Raw genomic sequence first — 24,419 nt, 5'->3', positions numbered from 1 at the left:
GAGGCTGAGGCAGGAGGAGCAAAAGTTCAAGGCCTGCTGGGGCCACAGAGTGAGTTCAAGCCTCAGTAACTCAGTTTCTGTCTCAAAACTAAAAATGTGGAGAAGAGGGTTGGGGATTTGGCTCAGGAGAAGAGCTCTTGCCCAACATCCATGAGGCCTGGGTTCCATCCTGGTACCACAGACAGACATCTCAGTAAGTAAGCGCAGGGTCTGATGGCCGTGCTCCTTCCTGTCCTCGGCCTTGATTAATTACTCAGTCCGGTCCTTCCAGCTTGAGCAGGATTTTGCTCTCCGGTGTTCCCTGTGCCCTTTAACCTCAGCACTCTCAGATCTTTCTCAAGATTTCTCAGTCTTCCTCAGGTCCCTGGGTAGCCTAGCCAGGATTGGCTACGGCAGATGTCTGCAAAGGGGCCATTTGTAGGGCTGTGGGGCTGTCTGCCTGTGGGTAGCTTCCCGCCTACAGCCTGGTCTTGCACATAGCCCTGGAGATGAGGCCCCCACCCCCACCCCCACCCCCAGCTCCTGGGCCTGCCCTGCATCAGCTGGGAAGTGGGAGGGGATTGAGTTTCTGTCACCCTGTCATTAGTAACCAGAGCTGGTGGCTTCCTCTTCTGGGGCTCTTTGGAGTCACTTAATCTTGCTGATGAGATAAGCCAGGTAGACAGACCCTCCTTGGGTCCGTGTGTCTGCTGCTGGGTGTCTGACTGGAAGCTGTAGCCCCTGCTGTTCTTCTGAGCCCTTACGAAGTCTCCTGGCACGAACTTCATGGGTCTTGTGGGCAACGCAGGCCACCCCACCCTTGCCACTGTGAGCAGAACTCTGCAGCACCTGCATTTTGCAGCTGAGGGGAACTGAAGCCTGTGAGGTTTGGTATCTTATTCAAGGCCCCCACTGGGACCTGTCAGAGTCAGGATGTAAAGCCCTGGTCCCATTTCAACCACTTCTAGGGTCTGAATGGGAACACAGAGGCTGCCAGGGTTAAGGTGGCTTGGCAAGCTCTGGTGAAGCCCATATGGCGTGCATAAGCTTTCAGGATGACGTAGCTGGCACCAGGGACCCCCTGGGTGTTGGTGGGAGGAAGCCCTGGCCTGCACTATGGCTCTAGCCATTCCTGACGGGGAAGTCACACAACTGCTCTGAATTTCTGCTTCCTTGTCTGTGGCTTGGGCTGGCAATTGTAGGACTGGTTAGGGGCTGGGCTTTGGGGAACAGCCGTGTTCAGATGCACTTTGGAAGAGATGGAACACCCCCCCCACCCCACCCCCCACACCTCTCACTATTCCTGACCTATCCAGCTTGCGGTGAGGCCTGGGGATGGTCCTCGGTGGGTCCCTCAGCTTGCTCAGGAAGCTGTAGGCCCACAGAGCTGCATGGTGGGATCCCAGGACAGTAGGAACACAACACATGATAGGGAAACCAAGGCAGCCCATGCTGCAAGGGCCGTGCCTGGTCTGGGGGACGGGGCAGATTACTGTCCGTGGAATGCTGGGACAAGCTGCCCGCTTCCCACTTGGTGGCCAAGTTTGGCCTGTCCACATTCCCCCACTAGCAGAGCTTGTTCTTTAGATGGAAAATGTCTAAATGTAGCTGGCTTGGCTCTCACTACCACCCCTCCCCCCCCCCCCCGCAATCCCCTGGCATTCTTGTGAAGTGTTTGCTTAGCCGAGGCCCTCTGCAGCCTGTGGCCTCTTCCCGGTGATGATGTCGGTAATAACAGTCCCGGAGAAGCCTGCAAGACGTCCCCCACTCCCCATGGTCTCCACATATGATTCATCAGTGCTCACAACAGCCCTCAAGTGAATGCTGACATTATTATTAAGTATGTGGAGAAACTGAGGCTCTGGGAGATCCAGTAACTCCTTAATATTCAGGCAGAGGCTGAGCTGGGGTTTGAACCAGGGAGGTATAAAAAAAAGTTAAATTTGGTGACTGTGTTGTTCCACTGTGCTGGAAGGGCCATGTGTGGAGGGTCACCTCCGTCATGGCCACGCTGCTCAGTGGGTGCTCAGGAGATGTGAGCACTGTCCATGTGTTTGAGTTACAGATGGCTAAGGGACTGCCTGCTGCTTGCTGACAACCCTGGAACACGTTGCTGCTTCTGCTGTGGCCCTGGTTGAGGTTCTGGGTCTCACTTCTTACCCTGCTAAGGCCCCGGTTTCGCCTTGCTCACTGAGGTCTGGGGCTGAAATGGAAGAACTGGCTAATGCCAGTCCTATCCCTGCACAGAGGTTTAAGCCACAGGACATGAGTCACTGAGGTTTTCAGATTGGCTAGAGTATGGGTTTTCAAGTCTGGGTCTCAGGCTTTGGGTCCCAGCTGATTCACTTCTTTGTGTGCCACAGGGGCCTCGGCCCATGCTTCATCTCTAGAACCTCAGTGGTGTTATCTGTAGAATGGGGTTAGTAACTCAGCTTCCTCTTGGGCTTCCTGAGGAGCTGGTGAGGTGGTACAAACAAGGCCCTGCGCACAGTGGGTGCTGGGTAAATGATAGCAGTCACAGTGGGTGCTGGGAGAATGTTAGCAGTCACAGTGGGTGCTGGGTAAGTGTTCACAGTCACAGTGGGTGCTGGGAAAATGTTAGTCACAGTGGGTGCTGGGTAAGTGTTCACAGTCACAGTGGGTGCTGGGTAATTGTTCACAGTCACAGTGGGTGCTGGGTAAATGTTAGCAGTCACAGTGGGTGCTGGGTAAGTGTTCACAGTCACAGTGGGTGCTGGGTAAGTGTTAGCAGTCCATGCCAGTATGAGATGCTTAGGATAGTGTCAGTGCCACTCGGGCCTGGAGGCCACCCTGTACTCCATGTGCGGGCTCCCTCCACCAGCAGGATGGTCCACCTCAGCCAGTGGGGAGTTGAGCCAAGTCACAGACTTGAGGAAGTTGTGTCAGAAGGTGGGGTGTGCTGTGGAAAGGAAGGCAGAAGGCAGGATACTCAGCCGGGGATGACTGGGCTCGGCCAGGGGAGCCTCCTGAGAAGGTATGAAGGGAAGAGGGCAGCGAGCAAGACTGGGAGGAAATGAAGCCCTACAAAGGGGCCTGTTTGAAAGGAAAGACTGAGGTTAACCCAGAGCTGGTGATGGGAGGGAGTTGGCAGGTTAGCCAGGAGATGCTTGGTGTGTAGCCACTTTGAGGGCATTGCTAGGACCTTGAGGTCACTGGAGCCTCAGGGGAGAACACTCAGTGCTAAACTATATACAGTTTGGGCTTTGAAAGGAAGTCTGGCTGCCATGTAAGGAGACAGGGGGTTGTGGGGAGACCCCAGGCCAAACTAAGACTGAGTCAGGGAGACCACAGGGACCCCTGGACGTTCAGTATCCTTGAAGTAAAAGCAGTAGGCCCTGCTCTGAGGCTCCCACCCCTTGCGCATCCTTCCCATGGTATCCAATCCTAGGAAGAGGCATCCAGAGCCTTTTAATCAGGACACATCTGCCAGTGGCTGTAGCCCGGATTCAGCCACCTACACTGGTTGCTCCTTCTCTCTCTGTGACAGTCTCATGTCCATGTCGCCCAGATGTGCATGCTGGATTCACACTCATCCAGTGGTCTAGCCTCCAGCTGCACTCCTAGCCCATGTTCCAGACTCGACCTGCTGTGCCCCAAGCATAGTGTGACCCCTCTCCTACCTGTTGTGTATGTCTCCAGCATTTGTCATACAGAGACAGAAAGGTGGAGATAGACTTTGGGTTGCTGGTGGCTCCTGAACCTGGAAGGACATCTCCTGGTCCCCAGAACGACTCCATGTGTTACCATGATATTGGACGCTTTGTGCCATGGGAGCAGTCCTCTCAGGCAAAGCCTCCAGGACTTAGCCCCTGCTGTTTCCCTGGGTTTCAGACGTTCTAGGCCTGGAGATGTTCCAAAGAATGTGTTAGTCTTGTGGCTGTCCAAGCTGGTTACATGGCCAGAGTACTTCTGGGAACAGTTGCTGTGTGACCCTGAGCAGTTGCTTGCCTTTACTGGGCCTGAAGGATTGAATCAGAGTCTCCTTAAAGCCCGTGCACACGTTCCAAGTTCTAGGGCTCCAGCGAAGGGGGGTACTCTGTGGGCACAATGACCTGGGTTCAAGTTCAGGTCTCCCTCCCGCCTTGAGATCCCCAAAGGCTGTGTATTTCAGCCTTTCCTCTCATCTGCGGGGAAGATATGGCACATAGTTGGTGCTCAATAAATGGGAGCTGCTGCTACTGTCTTTACATACACTCCCTAAGCGTGGTTATGAGACCCACATGGCTGGAGCTGCTGCCAGCTGATCCTCTGGAGGAGCAATTCCCAGGTTTGTCAGTAGAGGGCGCCCTGGTCATAAGCTGGCTGGATCTTTTGAAGGATAGGGTTAGCTCTCAGTTGTTCAGGTGTGGGCTTCCTGGGGAGAGTAATGGGCAGAGGGACACAACAGTTCCTGGCGGGGAGTGTGGAGGGTATCTCGTGTCTGTCACTGTGATTGGCGTTCTGAGTCTACACTTTAGATGTCAGATTTGGCCATCTCAGGAGCAGATGGGAAGGGTCACCCTTTGCTTAGAGTGATTGCCATTCCCTGAGGTGGGTGGAGGCTACTAGGGAATGGTAGCTGAGGGAGAAGATGGAGAGGAAGGTTCTCCATCTGGGGGAGCAACTGGAGGGTGGAATAGCTTGTGGCAAGCAATATCCAGAATGGTGACCTGCGCGTTTTTAAATAGCTGGTAGAGAAATTTGAACATCTCAGGTGGGTAACACCGGCTATCTGAGTGGGTTGCTGGGTGCTATGCGTTTACACTGAGATGTGTCATACAGGACTCCATAAATACGTACAGCATGCTGCTATGGAGATTAAAAATGAGATATAGGTGTTGGTGGCAGAGACGGGGGAGGGGGGATCTCTGTGAGTTCTGTGAGTTCAAGGCTAGCTTGGTCTACATAGTGAGTTCCAGGACAGCCGGGACTATACAGAGAAACCCTGTCTTAAAAAATAAATAAATAAATAAATAAATAAATAAATAAGGGTGTGTGAAATGGCTAAAGGTGCTTGCTGCCAAACCTGAATTCCATCCCTGTAACTCACCTGCTGGGAGGAGAGACCAGTCCTGCCAGTTGGCCTCTCTCTTCCACGTGCTCACTAATAGATACATGTAGCAAGGGAATTTTAAACAGAAACAAAAGAAATGTTCTGCAGGTGGGAGAACCTCATGTTTTCTGTGGAGATCCTGGCGGGGACGCAGCTGCCCTGTGTGCTGGAGGTTGCCTTTCTGCAGCCAATGGCTCTGTGAGCACCATGTAACTGCCACTGTAGCCTGACATGCTAATATGCTCTGACAGAGATGTCCCCTCCTGACCTTATGTCTTCTGATGGAGATGTCGCTTCCTAGAAGCAGTCTTCATTCTCTTCTTCCTGGAAGAGATGCTGGAAAGAACCCCCATCAGAATCCCAGGCCTGGAGAAGCCCCGCCCTGCAGTTCTCCCCTCCCGCTCCCCCAAGTGAAGATGAAGGTGTTGGGTGGAGGGTTTTGTCCTTGGCTCCCTCTGTGACACCTCAGAATCTTTTGTGTGTGAGCTTCCCTGATGCCTGAGCTCTCCTTCCCTCAGCTTACCTAGCCCCCCCCCCCAACACCAGTTGCAGAGCCTCTGTGATCCCAGCACTTGTGAAGCAGAGGCAGCCACATCCAACTACATGAGCACTCACCCCCAGCCTCAAAGGTACTTGAATCGGAAGACCCACCCTACTGGCCTCCTTTAGCTTACCCAGTGGTTTTAAGGCTCTTCTAAAATTTAGTCACATTCTGAGTTCTGTGAATGGGTGTGTGTGTGTGTGTGTGTGTGTGTGTGTGTGTGTGTCAGAGGCTTCATTTTGTCCTTTGAGCAGTCCTGGAGAGAGAGAGACTGCTCTCATCTGCCCAGAGAGGTTACGCCACCTCTGGAGAGTCACCTAGCCGTCAGCAGTGGAAAGCAATTTGACCTAGGATGCCCAGCCTTGGAGTTTGCGCCAGCCGGCTACCATGATGACTTGATCTTAGCTCTGAAGGTGTGTCTTGGTCTCGTGAGTGCTAAACAAAGCTGACTGAATTCATCAGCTTTTCCTCAAAGCTTCCCTCTGCCCTGTTCTCACCCTGTTGAAGGTGGTATAGATTGGGAGGAGAAGAGGGCCAACCCTCAGTGCTGCCCTGGCTTGCAGGGCCCCAGAGGCTGGGCTTTCTGGCTGTCTTCCCAGAGGGGCCTGCTGGGGCCGCCCTCCCTGCCCTGACGCCTGCCCAGGCTTGCGTGAGCACCCGGGGCCCAGTGAAAGCGGCCTTTGTCCTCTGGGACAGGTGACCTGAGACTTGTAGAGCATAGCAGGTGGCATACCATGTGAAGCCCCAGTCATCCTGTGACCCACACAGCAGACTGGGCAGCCTCAGGGGTCAGGGCCTCTGAAGAGGTCGGGAAGGCAGATGCTGCCAGGGTTCCTGGGTGCACAGCGTGGGAGCTCAGCCCTCTGTCTTCCGCTTTCCTGGATCCTCCGCAGAACACAGGCACGTGTGGGTGCCTGCTAGCTTGTCCTGACAAGCCATTCGAAGATGCAGCCCTGTAACTATCTGTTGCCACACTTGTGGGTTCTGGGGGCAGGACACAGTTGTCCCTGACTAGGGATGGATCGGCTGGGTTCCCCAGGGACTCAGAACTAAGTCCTGTAGAAACGTTGTCACTGTGCATGTAGGGCCAGGGGTGAGAGAGCCGGTATGAGGACCACATTGTAGAGGCAGCCACAGATGGCTCCTGGCATCCCTTCTGCTCTCTGTGGATTCTGGTAGCCACAGACCTACTTCCTCAGCCATCTGGGCAGTGGGTATGAAGCCTGCTATTCCCCTGCCCTGTACTCAGCCTGGGACGGTGTGGGTGCTGAGGGACCTGCCTGCCTGCTGTCTGCTTCCCTGTGCCTCCACATTATTGGAAACATCTTTCCCCGAGCTTGGCTGTCCCTGAGTTCTGGTGGATTCTCTCATCTAAGATATGGTCATGGGTACCAAGAGATCCCTTCATGGTCCCTGTGTCCCCTGCCAGATCAGGGGCGTGTGACCTGCTTCACAGTCACCCAAATCTCACGGAGCGTTTGAATAACTGAGAGGTTCTTGCTGTCCTGACAGAGCACTCAGGCCTGACTGGTGAAGTGGGCACGCATCCCATGTTATCCGGCCCCATGGATATGAACTTCATTCACTAGCTTCTCAGGGCCTGGCGCATAGTAGGTGCTTTGGTGGAGTGAGCCTATCAGAGGGGAAGGAAGGTCACAACGGGCCTTCTCTCCTATGCACATAGTAGGCTGGTTGCGGTTGGTGCATGGAAGGACGCAACTGAGGTGGTGACTGTACCCCAGACCTGTGTCATCACACAGTGGGCATCCAGGAGCCCACCCGTGACTCAAGGTGAATGTTCAAGTACTGGCTGCACCATAGCTCTGTTCACCAAGCTTGGTGAAGTGCTGGGTATACAGAAAGTGCTCAATAACTGCTTATAGACCTGAATGAGGAAATGAGTGACTGACAAGAGTGATTAGGATCCCTTGTTCATTTCCTTTGTTTTTTAGTACAAGCTCCTGCACACAGTATGTGCTTGTTAATAGTGAACCAATGACAAAGTGAGGGTTTTTTTGTTTTTGTTTTTGAGGATAGGGGTCTTGTTGGTTTGTTTACAGTGAATGAGCTGGGCTCAGTGCACAAAGGTGCTCGGTATGTGCACACTGTACTGAGTTGCTGAGCTGAATACATTTCTGAAGCTGGCAGAGACTTGTTTTGTTGTTTCCTCCACTTCTCACACAGGGCCACGCACATGGCAGGTTCGTGGCTCATGCTTACTGGGATATCCAGGGCCCCTCAGGGGTCTCTGTCTCTGCAGAATGGATGGAGAAGAAAAGCTGGGGGGGGGCACTGCTGCTGCTGCCTTTCCTGTTGTTCAGGTCCACACAGGTGGACAGGAAACCGCACAGGCTGCTGGGAGCCGCTGCCCAGGCTGGACTTGAATGGCCGTGGCACCCTGCCAAGTATGCTGCTAAGGAGCAGTACCCCCGGGGACCCCTCTTCCCAGCCTGGCTGGCTGTTCTAAGTTTAGAGCAGACTGTGCCAGCCTGCAGCAGCCATTGAGCCACTGTGTCTCAGTGTCGAGGCCCACTGACCCCGAAGCCTGACCCAGGCTTCCTCAGAGCCTGCTGGGCTCCATGCTTGCATAACAGACTAGCCGCCCTGAAGTCGAGTTCCCCACCATAAAAGGGCATAAAGAGGTTCTTTCTCTGTGGGCTCGGGGGATCCTGTTCCCCAACACTGGCCTCATGTCTGGCTTCACCAGACCCTTCCCTCTGAAGGACCACACCCCAGGGCAGCCATCTTGCTGTTCATAATGATAGGCCTGCTTCTCCCCAGTGCAGTGTGCGGGGCAGGGTGCAAGCTGGGACTCACATGGGGTGAGGAGGCCATTTTTAGAGAGTTAGGTAGTGTTCTTCCTCTACCTAAGGACTGGAGAAGAGAGCTCATGAGTCACGGAGCAGAGCCTCAGTGCCCAGAGACCAGGACACCCAGTGTGGTGTCTGACCAGATGCTGTGGTGCCAGCCGGCTTCGGGTTACTGACTCGGGTGCTTGGTGTCTGGTGTCTTGGTGAGAAGCTCTAACAGGAGGAAGGTGCCATGGTGAGCATCTGCCATTGCACTGAGAGATTGGAGGCAGGAGCAGCATGGGCCACATAGCAAGACCTTGTCTGAGAGAAAAGATGGCTGTTGTGGAGATGGGATGCTGTAAACGTGGGGTGCAGTGGTGAATGTCTAACCCAACACAGGCCCAGGGAAAGGTGCACTCCGAGGCTTGATGGCTGTTCAGTCAGTGAGCTCCAGGTTCAGTGAGAGACCCCGTCCCAGAAGATGAGAGAGAGAGTGTAGAGGAAGACACCTGATTGTTATCTCAGGCCTTCACATGATTGTGTGCACACACACAAAGACACACACACACACACACAAAGACATGCACATACAGACACAGACTCTCAGACACTCAGAATACACACACACACACACACACACACACACTCATACTCACATTCACACATACAGACACAGATAGACATAGACAGACATACAGAAAGACACACACAGAGACACTCACACACTTACACTCATCACACAGACACATACACACACTCACATTCATATATATACACACTCATACACACATGCACACATACACAGATATACAGAGACACACTCAAACACACTCATACACACAACACACACTCCTACATAAACTCACATACGAACATACTCTCACATGCACACAGACACTCATACATACTCACATGCACACACACTCACACATACACAGACATACAGACACACATACACACACTCCTACATATAGACACATGCACACATTCACATTCGCACATATACATAGACATTCATATACACTCTCATGCACACACACTCACACATACACAGATATACATAGACACACACCCACACATACTCACACATACTCATACACACATAACACATACACACACTCACAAACATACTCACACTCACATTCACACATACACAGACAGACAGACACTCACACACACACAGACACACGGGCATGGCCTTCTTGCTTACGATTTGCGGAACTCTTTTCTAAGGGCCTTGTGGGTACCAAGCTCCAAGGTGGGATCCCTGGATGCTTCCTCACTCCCACCAGGAGCGGTGACAGCTACCTGCTTACATACTTGTTCAGTGAGCACCTGCTGGTCTCAGACACCTCTTCTGGGAATCCTGGTTTCATGTCTATCCCTGGGATAAGGTGCTGTAGCCAGATGCAGCTTTGGGGAGAAAGGATTTGTTGTAGCATACAGTCTTATGGTCGGCCATCACCGAGGGCTGTCTAGGCAGGAACATGAGCTGCTGTCACACGGTCACGAGCTGAGAGAGGTGAACTCATCTTTGCTAATTTACGGCACAGGGCACCCACTTCTACAGTTTTCCCATTGGCTAAGGCTGGGGATGAGCTGTGTAGAGAAGACTTAGGGGCATAGAGACTGGGCAAGGTTCTCTCTGACCTCTGGGCCATTTCCTATTAGGACCCTGGGCTCTTGGGGACTACAGGAGTCCTGGACAGCAAAGATCTTTGAGCTCAGTAAGCAGTTTCCTGGCCTCTCCTGTGTTCCCTCTCTGGTGGTCACAGGCTCCAGACAGGTGCTTTCTCTGTGGTGAGGATGCCCTGTGCAGTCCCGTGGCCGATGGAGGTTTGTTTTTCTGTATGCCAGTTGTCAGGAAAGGGCCTGAATATTGCCTTCCAAAGTTTCTACGTGTAAAGTCAGAGGGAGATAAAAATTGTTGCCATGGCTACAGGGGCACAGTGAGCTTTGTTCTCTGTCACACACACACGGCCTCCTCAGGCCTTCAGCCGACATGTCTTCGTGCCAGGATGTGGCATTTAGATAACTTTCCCAATTAGGGGTTTCAGGTGTGTGAAGGTCCTGGGGTAGGAACAAGTAAGGGAGGGCTGAGGCCCAGTGGCCTGTGTGTGTGACCAGCCATGTGGTGCACAAGGGAGGAGACAGTGGGACTTTTGGGGACAAGGCAGAGTGTCTGTGTGTGTTCTGGGTAGGATCATGTGAGGGGCATCAGTGAACACTGCATGGTGGGGTACAGGAGTACAAAGTTCGTGGTGGAGGGGTCAGATGGGGGAGACCTGGAAATGGATGTCCAGTGCTTACATGAGTGGGAAGTGTGTAGCAGTGGCCAAGTTCACATCGAAGCAGGAGGGAGGTTGAGGGGAAGAGGAGGCAGGGAGAATGCTACACTTAGACACAGCCAAGTGGCACCTTGTAGCCTGGAGGGTGGGAAGCTGGCCAGGCCAGAACTTGCTGGGGTGGGGGTGGGATGGGTTGGGGGGAGTGGGACTGGGGTATCACTAATCTCTTCCAGGTGGGTGAGCTTGTCTGATGGGGCTCGGTGGCAGAGGAAGCTGGGTCCTGCTGTGGTGGGAGGTAGTGTAGAAGTCTGAGAGGGAGCAGGGAGGAGCAGGTCGGCCCCAGAGCAGGGCTCATCTGAGGAGTATTCTGTAGATTAATGGAAGGCAAATTTTCTAGCTTCAGAAGTAGATTGGGTCTGGGTCTGTGGTGCTGGTGGTAATGTTCACTGCATGCTGGATGTAAGCCAGGCCCTCCCCGGGCCTCACCAGAACCTGCGGTTCCATGGCTGTCTGTGTTCCCCGTCCCAGATTCACCAGAACAACGTCCTCACCAGCCCTGGTGGCCTTTTTGTCCGAGGCTGAACATGACATGACCTCATGACTCTTAGCCAAGCGACAAGGAGGCTCACTGACTTACCTGGTTGGGGACCCGAATGGGGCTGTGTTGGCCAGATATGGCCTGCGAATCAAGCATGAGTTTTAGGTTGCAAAAAAGCTACATGTGACTTGCAAAGCCAAAAATAGTCACCATCTGGCACTTTCCAGAGATAATCTTAAGTCCCGAATCTGTGGATCAGCCTAGGTTCTTCCTATCCTAGTTCTTTCCAGAACAGAACAGCCCCAAAATAGCTGCCAAGGATCCAGCCATCACAGGAAGGCTTGGTGGCGCTTTGAGGGCCGAGCCAGGAGAGAGGGAGGCTCCTCCCTGGTACCTGTCCCCTGCTCAGGTGTCCCCTGCAATGGTAGGGAAGCCTGAGGGTTATTGTAGTTAACCCTTAGAAGATGTCTGCAGGAGAGCTGTGCTTTAGCAGTCCCGGGGGCCTGAGTGCACAGGGTGGCCAGGCTGCCTCCTGGATGGCAGTGGGGGACTTAGAGCTGGGTATGGGTATGGCATGGTGCTACAAACAGACCCGTCAGTCCCTCTCTCCATCCCTCCTGCTAGGCTCTATCTATGAGGTCAGTCCATAACACTTGGCACTTCCCAGCTGCTAGTGCACCCACCCTTAGAGAGGCAGAGCAGGACAGGTGAGCCACACCCTGGGGTGGCAAAGCCTGGGTGCAGGCATTCTGAGCAGGTAGGTGGTCTAGGGATCTCAGACTCTGGAGCAGGACGCTTGTAGGCCTGTGGGGAGCTGTAGTGGAGTGGGGTGCTGGGGATCCTGGAAGTAGGGAGATTGACAGCTCGCTTTGTCTTGAGGTGTGTGTGTGTGTGTGTGTGTGTGTGTGAGAGAGAGAGAGAGAGAGAGAGAGAGAGAGAGAGAGAGACTGTGAGAGTATGAATGTTTATGAATGTGTGTGAGAAAGTGAATGTGTGTGTGAGAGTGTGGATATGTGTGAGAGTGTGTTTGAGTGTGTGAGAATGAGTGTGTGTGTGTGAGTGAACATGTGTGAGAGTGTGTGTGTGTGAGAGTATGAATGTGTGAGATTGTGTGTGTGTGTGAGAGAGAGAGTGAACATATGAGGGACTGAGAGTGAGTGTGAGAGTGTTTGAGAGTGTATTTGTGAATGTGTGTGAGAGTGTGAGAGAGAGTGTGAGAGTGTGCTTGTGAATGTGGGTGAGAAAGTGTGAATGTGTGTCTGAGTGAGAGTGTGGATATGTGTGAGTGTGAGTGTGTGAGAGTATGTTTGAGTGTATGTGAGTGTATGAGAATGAGAGTGTGTGTGAGTGTGTGTGTGAGAGAGTATGTGAGAGTGGGAGTGTGTGTCTGTGTGTGAGTGGGTGTGTGACTCTGTGTGTGTGTCTCTTTCTTCAGATGGGCTGCCAAGATTATGTGCTAAAATCTGCTAGAACATGACCTAGGGTGACTCCTGGAACAGTGTGAGTGAGTGTGAGTGAGTGAGTGAGTGTGTGTGTGTGTGTGTGTGTGTGTGTGTGTGTGTGTGTTGGGGGAGATGGTGACTCAGGAGTGGAGCTGTGAGAAGCCTGTCCTCCAGCAGCCAGGAGGAGGAACAGCCTTACTACTGCTGCTGCTTTGAGGAGAGGGGCAGAGCTGGGAGAGCCAGGATAAAAAGATGGAGTCAGGTGCAGACACCACAGTGGTCACCATCATCCCCTTGTGAACTGAGCCATGGCAACACGGGAGCACAGGTCTCACACTCAGACTGGCCACCAAATAGACATCCCCCATCCTCCACTCCCTGCCTGTTTCCTCGTCTCTATGGTGCAGTGCACACGTGTTTTCCTAACACACAGGTCAATTTTATTCTCTTTACCAAACATAAGCAAACAGAGAGAGCAAGCCACTTGCCCGAGGTCACACAGTAAAGACCCAGAGAGGGCCAGTGATGGCTCCGTGAGCCACGCAGGCACTTGGCTTTGAACAAGTCTTGAGTCTGGGCCAGGTCTGCACCCACCACCAACCGGAATGGTTCCCTCACTGCTGCCTGGCTCTACTGAGCCTTGTCTGTTTCACCCCTGGGGCGGTACTGCGATTTCTCATAACTTGGGCTGAAAACCAGGGTGGTAGGCAGGGAAGAGGTGTCTCCCTATGTGGGCATAGTGTCCTTTCTCAATCCTTAGTCCTGGGCATCAGCAACGGAAAGGTTCAGCAAAGTGCCTTGCTCTGCTGAACTGTGATCTGTCTTTCTTCAGGAGAGTCCCAGCCTCCGGTGCTGAGTAACCGGCCTATCTTCCAGGAAGTCGCTGCTCCACACCCAGTGCAGCAAGCCAGCCGGTTCCACAGTCACCACCACCCCAGCTGAATCCCCCGAATTCCTCCTAACCCATTGTCGTCTTCACTGTGACCCTAAGATCCTGGGGTGCTCCTTGGGGGGGTATAGCTCAGCTGTGTGTGGCTGACTGACAGCTCAGAAGTCAATACCTCTCAGGGGCCAGGTATTGATTCCTCCAGTTCCTACTGGTGGCTCATTGATCCAAAACCCTGAAATCCAGTCTTTCGTGGCAAGAATGGTGGTATGCAGCTCCCTCTGGGTGCCAGGCAGGTAGACTGTGTTTGAAACCCTCCTGCCTGTGCTAGGCCCTGCCTGCCTGGCTCCACAGTGAGAGACCGCTGACCATAGGCCTGCCTTCCCACAGCAGGGCCATGCCCCTGCATTCCACAGTTCGGGAAACGCTTCCCACGGGAGTGTTTCTAGAAAGTCCTCCTTCCTGGGTGATCCCCTCCCTCTCCCAAGTTAATTAACAGTGCCCCTCCGAAATGACGGCTGGCGATGTTAAATACGCAGACACAAGGAAGTGGCCATGTGCTCGGCGTGGTTATAAATAACCTGGGTGGACTTGGAGGTGGAGGCCAAGATGCTACAGTTTCCCTCTTATCAGAACTCCTTCCCTGTTGCTATGGGAACCGGCCTAAGGATGCTGGGAGTTCTGTGGGTTGGTCCAGGCCTCAGTCGTTCCGTGGTGGGCGTGGGGAATGTCTGGTGAGGGTTCTGGGTGATCCAGATGCAGCCCAACTGTCCCCGGGGGCTCAGCAATTGGTTGGTAAACTAAGTCATGGCCAGTATAGGCTCTGTGGTTTGAGGGAGGCTTCTCAGAGGAGAGGGCTGGTAGACAACACATCCTGATCTTAGACCAGGAGTGAGAAGGGTGGAAGGGTGTCCCAGAAAGAGGGAACAGCGTGGCAGCAGTGTGGAGCAGAAAGGGCCTGGGCAGTTTAGGATGTCCAGGATGGAGACTCATCCAGTCAGTGTCTAGGGTAAGTAGGAAATGAGTCGGTGGGGGATGGGGGGAGTCACAGCCCAATAAAGTCTGCGTCACAATCACGTGCTACAAGGAACCAGAGGCACCTGATAAATTTCCCATGGGGCCCAGGGGATGCATGTGTGGCCTGCCTCTGAGATGATGTCTAGGGTCTCTGGGGGTGGTGGTGTTTGAACAAGACAATAGACTTAGGGCTCAGTGGTTAAGAGCACCACCTACTGCTCTTCAAGAGGTCCTGAGTTCAAATCCCAGCAACCACATGGTGGCTCCCAACCATCTGGAATGGGATGTGATGCCCTCTTCTGGTGTGTCTGAAGACAGCGACAGTGTACTCACACATAAAATAAATAAATCTTAAAAAAAAAAAAAAAAAGACAATAGACTCAGAGCAGTCACCATCTCTCTTCAGACGCCCGCCCCTCCTCCCAGAGGTCAGGCCATGTACTGTGCCAAACCGTCTAGGTTAGCTTAAATTTTTTTTTTAATTTTAAGTAATGAAATTTTTATAGAGAATTCCTGGCACGGTGATTATCTCCCCGTTCTGCGAGAGGGACAACACTATAGGAAATCACAGAGAACTCACTGTCCTAACCTCCCTGCTCAACCCATTTAAAGTGAGTGGGCTTCACCCCGACACTTGCCGGATTAGGCCTCATGTAGCCCAGGCTGGCCCTCACACTCCCTGTGTAGCCAAGGATGACTCTGAAGGCCCCAGGTCTCAGCATACTGACAAGGACCAGAAGGGACCCTCCTGAGAGAATCACAACAGCCCCTTCACACTCTTGCTTGAGTGAGCAGCTATTGGGCATAAGTGAGCTGGTCTCAGAGGAGACTGCAAGCTATGGGTCAGGCCTGGGGCCACAGAGCTCCGTCAGAGGAGAGTAGACTGGGTTTTCCCCGGCTTTGCCCACCTTCTGTTTGTGCACCTGGGGATTCATCTCCAGGCTGTTAGCTGGAATTGGGTGGGGGGTGGGTACACAGTGTGACCTTGTCAGCAGCTCCTGGCATCTGGGGGAGCCCCAGGAATGCAGAGTCCCACAGAGTGGAAGCCATAGCCATGAAAAGGACTTGGGGGCTGCTCTGACCCTTCTTGGGGTCTGGAGTGAGGTGAGTGTGACTTCTGGCTTCTGTGCTGAGGTATCAGGGAAAGACAAGGAAAGTATCTGAGCCAGAGGAGCCTGAGATCAAATCCCAAGTCTTGCTCACCCACTCAGTGAGGAGTATGATTCTGGTGTCCTCCGTACCTCACTGCCCTTCAGGGTTGTGAGGGTGGCCGTGTTGTCAGAGCTCACAGGTGCTCACCCACGCAGTTGTTCCAAGGGTTAAATGAGGCGAGAGGTGTGGGTCGCTCCCAGCCGGGAACACCTTTGAGTGATGGTTTTATTTGACATCATTCTTATCAGCAGAGTAATAGCCCACTTCCTTGGCTTGTTCTCAGGACCCAGGACATTGAGGGAGAGACCTCCTGGGCAGAGGGGGAAACCACCCTGGGTTGTGAGGCCAGAGGGAAGCCAAGGAGGAAAGGGGAAAGGGGAAGGTGGCCTTCGCTCTGGAAAGGGATCTATGTAGTGTGTCAACCTCCCAGAGTCAACACTAAACATGGCCACACTTCTGGCCATTTCCCATTTCAGTACCGGAAGGACTCCTATTCATCCATCCAAACCCCTTCCAGATAACCCATCTCCTCATTGCGTTGGGTTTGCCATCTCTGTTTCTGTCTCCTGGCTCTCAGGTCCCAGGCATCTGTTGGCCTTTCCTTTTTTCACTAGACCAAGGAATCTTGAAGGTGTATGCTTGATCTGGACAGGAATGGTGGCACCTGGGCTTGAGCTGGCCTGTGGGGGTGGGGATGGGGGTTGGGGGAAGGGCTTTCTCCTTCAGCAGTGTAGATTTAGAGAGGCAGGCTGAGCTGCGCAGGGAGTGACCACAGCTCTGTTCTGTGTCAGCTCAGATGTATATGGAATAACTATTCATTGAATGAATGAATGAATGAATGAATGAATGAATGAGTGAATGACAAGTTCTTCCCTTCGGGAGACCCGTGGGCTCTCTGCCTCGCGCCACACTGTGGTCAGCATCCTCGGTTCTTTCCCGGGCCCCACAGGTCCCCAGTTCTGCAGATTCCTTATGTAAGGAAGATACAGTTTGCTTTCAGAATGCCTGCGGCGTCCCCAGAGTTTCCTGGAGAGAATAGCATTTGCAGAAACAGCCCTCTGGGGGGGACGCCTGTGCTGCCCCAGATTTAGGAGTGACGCTTTTTATAGCCCCACTCCCAGAGCACATGGTGACACTGGAAGCCGGAGCAAGCAGCCAGCATCTGGCTCCCGGCTCTCTCCCGCTCTTGTCTCTCTAAAGGAGGCCAAAAGCCAAGATCCACAGTGTTTCCTGCACCATGCTGGTGACTCTATCGCTTACAACTGTGTGACGCTGGACTGGCCATGTCCATCCCTTCTCCCTGCCTTGTGTTATCCATCTGTAAAATGGGATGGAGCTTCTTGCATTGTTGGCAGGAGCAGATGAGGTGTGTGACAGAGACAGTTCAGTGAGGCAGCATGGTGGTACATGATGTAATTTGATGACATAATGGCTTAGCACCGTGATGTCACATGGTATTGCATTACAGTGAATCCTGTTTGTGACATCATACATGGTGTGTATGGGGGACAAGGTGTCCTGATGTTTGTCCACAGCTGGTATTTGGGGGACAACGATGACAGGGGTGGGGGAGCAGAGTGCAGTGGGGCTGGTGTTTGTGTGCAGAGACGGTGGGGACAACTGTGCTGGTGGCTGACATGGAGGCCGGGCCATAGACTTGAGCAAGGACAGAGTGGGGTACACACAAGTGTCTGGTGAGCTCTGTCCCCAGCATGTCCCCAGACTGGTCTCCCTGTGGGCAGGGGACCTGGGTTCTGAGTTCTTTGCTGACTGTTCACTGAGATATATGGTCACCCTTTGTACAGCCCTGAGCCAGACTGTGTTCTGGGGATGGCAAGCTGGACTCATGGGCAAAAGACCAAGTGCACCGTCTAGATGTGGGGATGGACAGGAAGGAGTCAACCAGCCAACACTTGGTGGGGTTCATCTGTGAGAGAAATCAGAGAGGTTTAGTTACTCTCTCAGTGGCTAGTTAAAGCCAATTGCAGATTGTGACTTGGTTTGGTCAGTCCAGTGCACAGTAGGAGGCAGGGCACGGCCCATGAGGCCATCACTTAGTACCAGGAAACAAGAAAACAGCTAGTGGTCAGGATAAATAATATTTTAAATGAGTATATATATTTTTAAGTCAAAGCAAAATCCCATGAAGAATAAGACTCAATACTGGAAAGGCAGAGTCCATGTGAGAGAGTTCTCCTCCATCCTGGATCCAGACTCCCCGCTTTTCCCAGCCCACCCGCCCCTTTTGGCTGAGCACCCGGCTTCTTGTGTCCCACTTGTATATTTTGTGACAGCTGTGTTTTTAGCATCAGTCCCTGTGTGTTCTTCCTTCCGAGGTGAATTCTCACGTGTGTCTCACATGTGGTATCTGTAGTGAACTGTGGTGTCAACAATCAAGCACTTTCTTGTTTGTTTGTTTTAATGTGTGAGTACACTATAGCGGTGTTCAGACACACCAGAAGAGGGCATAGGATCCCATTACAGATGGTTGTGAGCCACGGTGTAGTTGCTGGGATTTGAACTCGGGACCTCTGGAAGAGCAGTGAGTGCTCTTAACACCTGAGCCATCTCTCCAGCCCCAGGCAAGCACTTCAAGACATTTGAAATGATGCCCGGGACAGCTGTCTTTTTCATAAAAACTGTGTGTCTGAGATTTTTTTTTTATATATAAAGATTTATTTGTTATGTATACAGCATTCTACCTGCATGCTCACCAGCAGGCCTGAAGAGGGCACCAGATTCCATTACAGATGGTTGTGAGCCCCCATGTGGTTGCTGGGAACTGAACTCAGGACCTCTGAAAGAACAGATAGTGCTCCTAACCTCTGAGCCATCTCTCCAGCCCCGTCTGAGGTGTTTTCAAAGCTGATGGCACCTGTCCATCCCAACCTGGTCTCCAGCTTCAGTGTGTCTGTCCATTCCAACGGGGCAGTGTTTCATCTGGGGTGTTTGGCTTCTCTTAGAAATATTATGGGTGCTGCGCCCCTCCTGAAGCCATTCAGTGGGAGCTACGATCACTTTAGATATGTCGCATGCCTTTCACGGCCCCCTCCCCTCCGAAGGATGCAATGATCTCCATCTCTGTGTCCAGATAGCCTGTCACACCTGGGTCCCCCTCCCGTTCTCGAAAGGTTCTTGGGGTGGCTTTTCTGGGGCCGGATTGGGAAGGGCCTGTCTATCCTTTCCTGTCTTCTGTCTGTTACCTGGGAAGTCTATGAAGTGGCCGGAGGCTGTGAATTCCTTGTGGAACCCAGAAACCCCGGCTGTGACTGTGGGTGTAGCCCCCTTTGGAGGCTAGGGAAGGAGCCAGGCTCAGGTGGAGAAGGGGATTGGCCCTCCCCTGGCATGTTTCTTCATCTGCAGAGATGCAGGCTGGGGTGACATCTCACCTGCTGGGCACACAGTCTGACCTCAGTCAGGGGCCCTCCTTCCATTGTAAGCCATCCTGTCCTCATCCCCACAGTTCCCTCTGAACCTGGCTCACCTCAGGACCTTTGCACGTATTATGATCAGGAGACTGAGGGCAGCTTGGCTGAGTGAGTTTTTGTCTCCCAGTGACTCTAGTCGGGAAGCTGGCCATGGTTCCTGTCCTCTGGGTCTGACTGGGGGCAGGTACCTGCCTTCATCCAGTAGCCAGCCATGGTGCTGGGTTCTAGCTGGAACTCTAGTCTCTTCTCTGTGGGTTTCTCCTCCAGAGCATCCACCATGGCTGCCCCTCACATGCCCTAGAGTCATCCTCACTGTGGCGCTCGGGGACCAACCCTGATGCATTGTGGGAGGGGTAGTGGGGACCCTGGGGGCCTCTGGGAGGCAGGCCACCACACAAAGCCTCAGCTCTCTAGGCCTCAGTCTCCCTTTTTAGCAAATGGGATCCTTTGAGCATTTGTCAGGCTCAGGTGGCATCAGTCAGCAGCTGTGTTGCATCCCTCTGACCCTCCACAGCACAGGGCCATGAGCCTGGGCCAGAGGAGGCGCTCACTCTCACTGGAGATGCCTGGGCCACTGTGAGTGGGGGCTGGGGGTTTGAATGAGGAGGAGGAAGAGGAGGCTGTAGGTAGCCTGCACACACTGTCTGTCACAGGGTGGGCCTCCAAGATAAACTTACTTTGGCAAGTCTGGTGTCTAGAGAGCAAATATTGACTCAGGACAGAGAGGTGAGGGGGCGGTGCAGCGATCATACCAGGTGGTTGGGCAGATGTGGATTTCAACCTTGGATTTGGCCTGGCATTTTGAAAAGTCAATATTTTTTTGAGGCCTGGCAGTGGGTGAGGTGTGGGGGTCAGACGTGCTCGCAACCATGGGGAGGGGGCCATTTCCAAGAGCACCTTGATCGAGCTCTTGCTGTGTGACCTTGGACATGTGAATCCACCTCTCGGCATTTCTTCACCTACGGAAGGAACAGAGATGGGGAATAGAGCCTGGCTGGAAGGTCCAGAGTCCAGAGTCCCACTGTGCTGATGCCCCTCCTTGTCCAGTGTGCACCCTCTTCTCTCTTATCACCCTAGCCCCCACAAGCTCCAGCCCTTAAGGGTTAAACACAGTGAGCTCATGTGCTACCCGTACATATGAATCATCCTTATGGCTCCTTGTGCCCAGCCTAGGAAAAGGGGCAGATACTGTGCCCCCAAGTTGCCATGGCAACCCTGCTTGTACCAAAATGCAGGCACCTCAGCCCCAGACCCACCCGTGAGGGAAGCTCAGGGCAGGTCACCTGTGTCCTCCATCCTCCAGGAGAGGCAGCAGGGACTGCTGAGCGGATAAGAGGGGGAAGGAGCTTGGTGGGGGAGGCTTAGCTCGAGCTCCGCAAGGAGATGGAAGCCGAAGGGCTTTGCCGCTGCCGGGAGAGGGAGACAGACTGACAGCCAGCCACAGGTCCTCAGACTTCACCTGAAGCCCTGGAGGCTCGAGCGGCAGCGGCCCCTCCACCTCCCCGGGGCAGCCGCGCCTCCCACGCACATGCCCCCACACGAGCGCACTCCGGTGGTTCGCACTCACCCGCGTTCGTGCACGGTGCTGCCTGGGGTGGGTAAGCAGTCTGGCACATGAAGTCCCCGAGGGACAGCGAGCGAGCGAGTTGAGACTTAGGGGGAGAAAAAAAAAAAAACTGGGGCTGACGCCAGCTCCCTGGGCGGCCACCTCCCGAGGCCCCTCCTGCATTCCTGGGCTGTGCGCCCCTCGCCAAGACAGGGGGCTGATGTCATTCCGGGCTGCCGGGCCAGGGGACCCGGGCTGGGTGGCTGCCTCTCCGGAAGTGAGCGCGCTGCCTGCTGGGCGGCAGGTTCAGTCGGCTTCGCGTTTGGAGTCTCCAGCCTGAGGACTGGAGATCTGCCTAGTTCAGGCCAGAAGAGCCTGGAGAGAGAGCGGCCAGCGGCGGTGGGCGGTGGCTCCCAGGTGTGCATGGGAGTTCTCCCTGCATGGACGGAGGAAGTGAGTTGGGGTGCCAGCCCCCTCGCCCAGTTCTCCACAGCCACCTGCCCCTTGACTTCATCAGGGTTGGCCCCAGGGACTAGAACTGGACGACCTGGTTGGTTGACTCGAGGCTCCTGCTGGTGACCCCCTGCTGACCCGTCCTGTCCCTGTTTCGTGACCCGCACGGATGCCTGTCGGGCGATGTTTAGTTTACTTGCGCTGATGTTCTCTGCCGGGCTTCCCATCGGAGCCCAGAACTTCTCCCCAAGGACGGTCACCGACAGAAGGACCAGGACCCCAGCAGTGTCGGCCTCCTAACTGCTTCCGCCTGCCCCCTCCTCCAGGCTGGCCCCATGGATTACCTGGGCGACAAGCTTTCGGTGGCCCAGACACACATGACTCAGTGGGTTGGCACGGTGAGGCGGTCCTTCCAGGAGGCTCTGCACTTGGTGACGGCCACGGTGGGCACCGAGCGGAGCGGGGAGTCCGCCGCTCGCACCCCGTTCAAGCGCACCTCCTCCTTCAGACACCTGGCCTCTCGGAGCCGAGAGTCCTTCCGCCGCTTCTCCGCACGCAGCCAACAGAGGTTCTCATCCCTCCGGAAGAGACAGCCGGACTCCGAGGCCCCTGATCTTGTAAGCTTGGGGATAGATGTGTATGGTTTAAAATAGCAGGGCAACCCTGGGAAGGTCCCTTCCCTTGGACTCCTGAGAGGGGGCCAACTCCTAGAAGCCTCAGGGGAGGACTTTTCCTATCAGTGACGATGGCCTTGGGATACTGAGGGGGATGTAGGTTGGGTTGGCTGCTCTGCAGGTGCAGCACCCACTGCTTGAAGCTGGTGGGGAACGGACTCCTGGCTCCTTGTCTGTGAGCAGGGCTGTGCGGGGATTGGGGGGGGCACTGCTGCCCCCACGGCATGCCGGCATCTCTATTTTTAGGGAAGCTTACTTGACACCTGCTCCATCTCCTCTTGCCCTCCCATGGTGACCAAGCGGTCTCATCGCCTGTGTGCTGATTTAAGGCAGTTGCCTGGTTGCCACTGTTCAAAAGTGAGACACTGAGTGACTTCTGAGGGGAGGAGCCGTAGGGGACTGGGTGGCAGGTGATGGCAGGTCCTACCAGCCTGGGAGCCTGGGAGCTCGGGCTTGTGTGAGGAGCCCGGCCATTGTGGAGTGCCCAGGCCCAGCTATTGGGTTCTATGCTGTGAGACCAGGGTAATCATAGCCAGTGAGTGTAATCTGGACGAGTGATATGAGGCGGGTCTGGAGACAGAACGGTGGCCTCGTGGGCATGCGCAGCAAGGTGCGGGAAGTCTGGCTGTGAGAGAGAAGCAGGAAGAACACTTCCCTGCCCAACTCTTGGCAGATGGTTTCTGGGACCTCTAATGACTTCGGGCACACTAACGTCACCAACCAGAATGGAGCTTAGCTGCAGTGCCCGGTGTCTTCAGATAGCTGGCCTCTGCCCCGGGCTGAGTTGTCCCAGTTCTCAGGGGCGTTCGAGGCCAGACATGGGTTCAGTCATCCCTTTTTGTCCCCAGAGCCAGTGTGGTTATGAGACACTGTTGAGCAGGGGAATGCAGCTGTCCGCAGAGACCAGGGGACTCAGCAGGGCACATACAGCCACCGAGCCACTAGGCAGGGGCTCACCCAGGCCAGAAGCCATGCTGTGAGGCTGATCAGGGGTGACTCCTTGTGCGGGAGTCTGCACTCCTTTGGGTCTTGAGTGCTTGCCCATTCTCCGCAAAGGAAGAGCTTGTTCTGTGTCAGCTTGTCTGTCTCCTCCTGCCCTGTTCCCCAGAATCCTCTCCAGGAACACTAGCTCTGTTCCCTGCCCTCTGCCCAGGCCCTTCTTGGGCTGTGTGACTTTGGATGCTGCCCTAAGTCTCTGTGCCTCTGTGCATGTGGAGTGTGCTCCCAGTGACGGGCCAGCCACCCAGGTGGCAAGTGGGTGAACATAAATACACCCAGAAGTAGTGCGGGTTTCCAGGTCTTCCGACTCCCGCTTGGCCTCTGCTCTGTGGTGGGCAGAGCTGGCATTGGCTCAACCCATTCTTAAGTCTCAGTTTCCTCTGTCCAGTGAGGGCACGATGCGCTTGTTCTGAGATGCTGTCAGCAACCTGCTGGCACATAGTAGGTAAACACTTGTAAGTCTGTCAGGTGCCAAGATGTCCTACTGTGTGTGGTGGGGGACTCGTGTCTTGCTGCAGATCCTCCTGGGTGAGATTGGATGCCAGCCTGCCTCTTCCCAGGAGTGTTACTTTGAGTGGACCAGCGGCCTCTGTCCTTTCTGTGCCTTCACTTTCTCTTCTGTGGAATGGGATGATTGGCAGACAAGGAGCACCCCCAAGTGGTGGGTGTAATACCTGGGTTCTGTATGGCCCCTGTGCGTGGCAGCCAAGCCCTCTCTCCCAAACTGTGCCTTCAGAGGTTCCCAACAAAGTGGGGAATCTGCACACACCCCCTTTCACTCTGAACTTAAATGTTTGTCTTCTGGGTGGGAGCTTCCTAAGGCAGGCAGGGGCATGGGGCTGCAGGCAATCTTCCCCCTCATCCAGAAAGGGGCCCCGGGCTGTGTCTAGGGGAGGATTTGTGGCAGGCTGGCTGGAAAGATCTCAAGCCAGCCTTGAAGTCATTGGCTGACGGCAGCCTCTAGCTGTCCCAGATAAGAAAGAAGGAAAAAAAACAAAAAACAAACAAACAAACAAACAAAAAACAGTGCTTAGTCCAGGCCCCAGGAGGCAGGAAGGGTCATGGTGCAGAGAAGGCCGGGCGTGTTAGAGGCCTAGAGACCTGGGTGGGAGGGACAGAATGGGGACTTGGGGGCACAGAAGTACACAGAGGTGTCTGGCTCAGGAGGCCTGGGCGTGAGGAAGAGCGAGAAGTGTGTGCATGTGTGTCTACATATGTGTGTGTCTCTGTGTGTGTGTCACTGTGTGCAAATGTGACTGTGTGTCTATCTGTGTCTGTGTGTGTGTCTGTGTATATGTGTTGTGTTCTTGTGTGTGTGTTTGTATGAGTGTATGTATGTGCCTGCGAGTTGTGTCTATGTGTATGTGTCTCTGTGTGTATGTATGTGTGTCTTGAGTGTGTGTTTGTATCTCATTGTGTGCATGTGTGTATGTGTATGTGAGTGTCTGTGTGTGTCTGAGTGTGTGTCTGTGTATGTCTATGTGAGCATTTTGAGTGTGTGTGAATGTATGTGTATGTCTGTGTGTGTGTTCATGTGTTTGAGTGTATGTGAAAGTGTGTCTGTGTGTGTATGTGTCTGTATGTGAGAGTATATGCATGTGTATCTGTCTATGTGTATGTGTCTGTGTGTA

At 53.9% G+C, this 24,419-nt stretch overlaps 1 protein-coding gene and 1 long non-coding RNA gene across 9 annotated transcripts in view; one reads left to right on the top strand and one right to left on the bottom strand.

Annotated features, from left to right (window-relative positions):
* The window catches only part of Kiaa1671 (KIAA1671 ortholog), a 130,787-nt gene that overhangs the window by 61,744 nt on the left and 44,624 nt on the right, over positions 1-24,419 (top strand). The window contains exon 1 of one of the 8 annotated variants that reach the window (XM_029476893.1): positions 21,425-21,732. The exons of the other annotated variants lie outside the window; for them this stretch is intronic. Coding sequence (XP_029332753.1) covers positions 21,451-21,732 — 282 coding nt within the window. The 5' untranslated portion in view covers positions 21,425-21,450. Of the gene's footprint in view, positions 1-21,424; positions 21,733-24,419 lie in introns of those variants that run through there. 8 annotated transcript variants of the gene reach the window in all.
* On the bottom strand, positions 19,994-21,639 carry LOC110293839. Its single transcript, XR_002377865.2, has 3 exons — positions 21,460-21,639; positions 20,684-21,288; positions 19,994-20,075 (listed from the first exon to the last, which is right to left on the bottom strand). It is a non-coding gene; the product is annotated as an uncharacterized LOC110293839 (long non-coding RNA).

This window comes from Mus caroli, chromosome 5 (assembly GCF_900094665.2).
Source record: "Mus caroli chromosome 5, CAROLI_EIJ_v1.1, whole genome shotgun sequence".
In the NCBI taxonomy this organism is placed as follows: Eukaryota; Metazoa; Chordata; class Mammalia; order Rodentia; family Muridae; genus Mus; species Mus caroli.
Note: the sequence above shows the minus strand (reverse complement) of the source record. Positions and strands in the feature narration are given on the sequence as shown.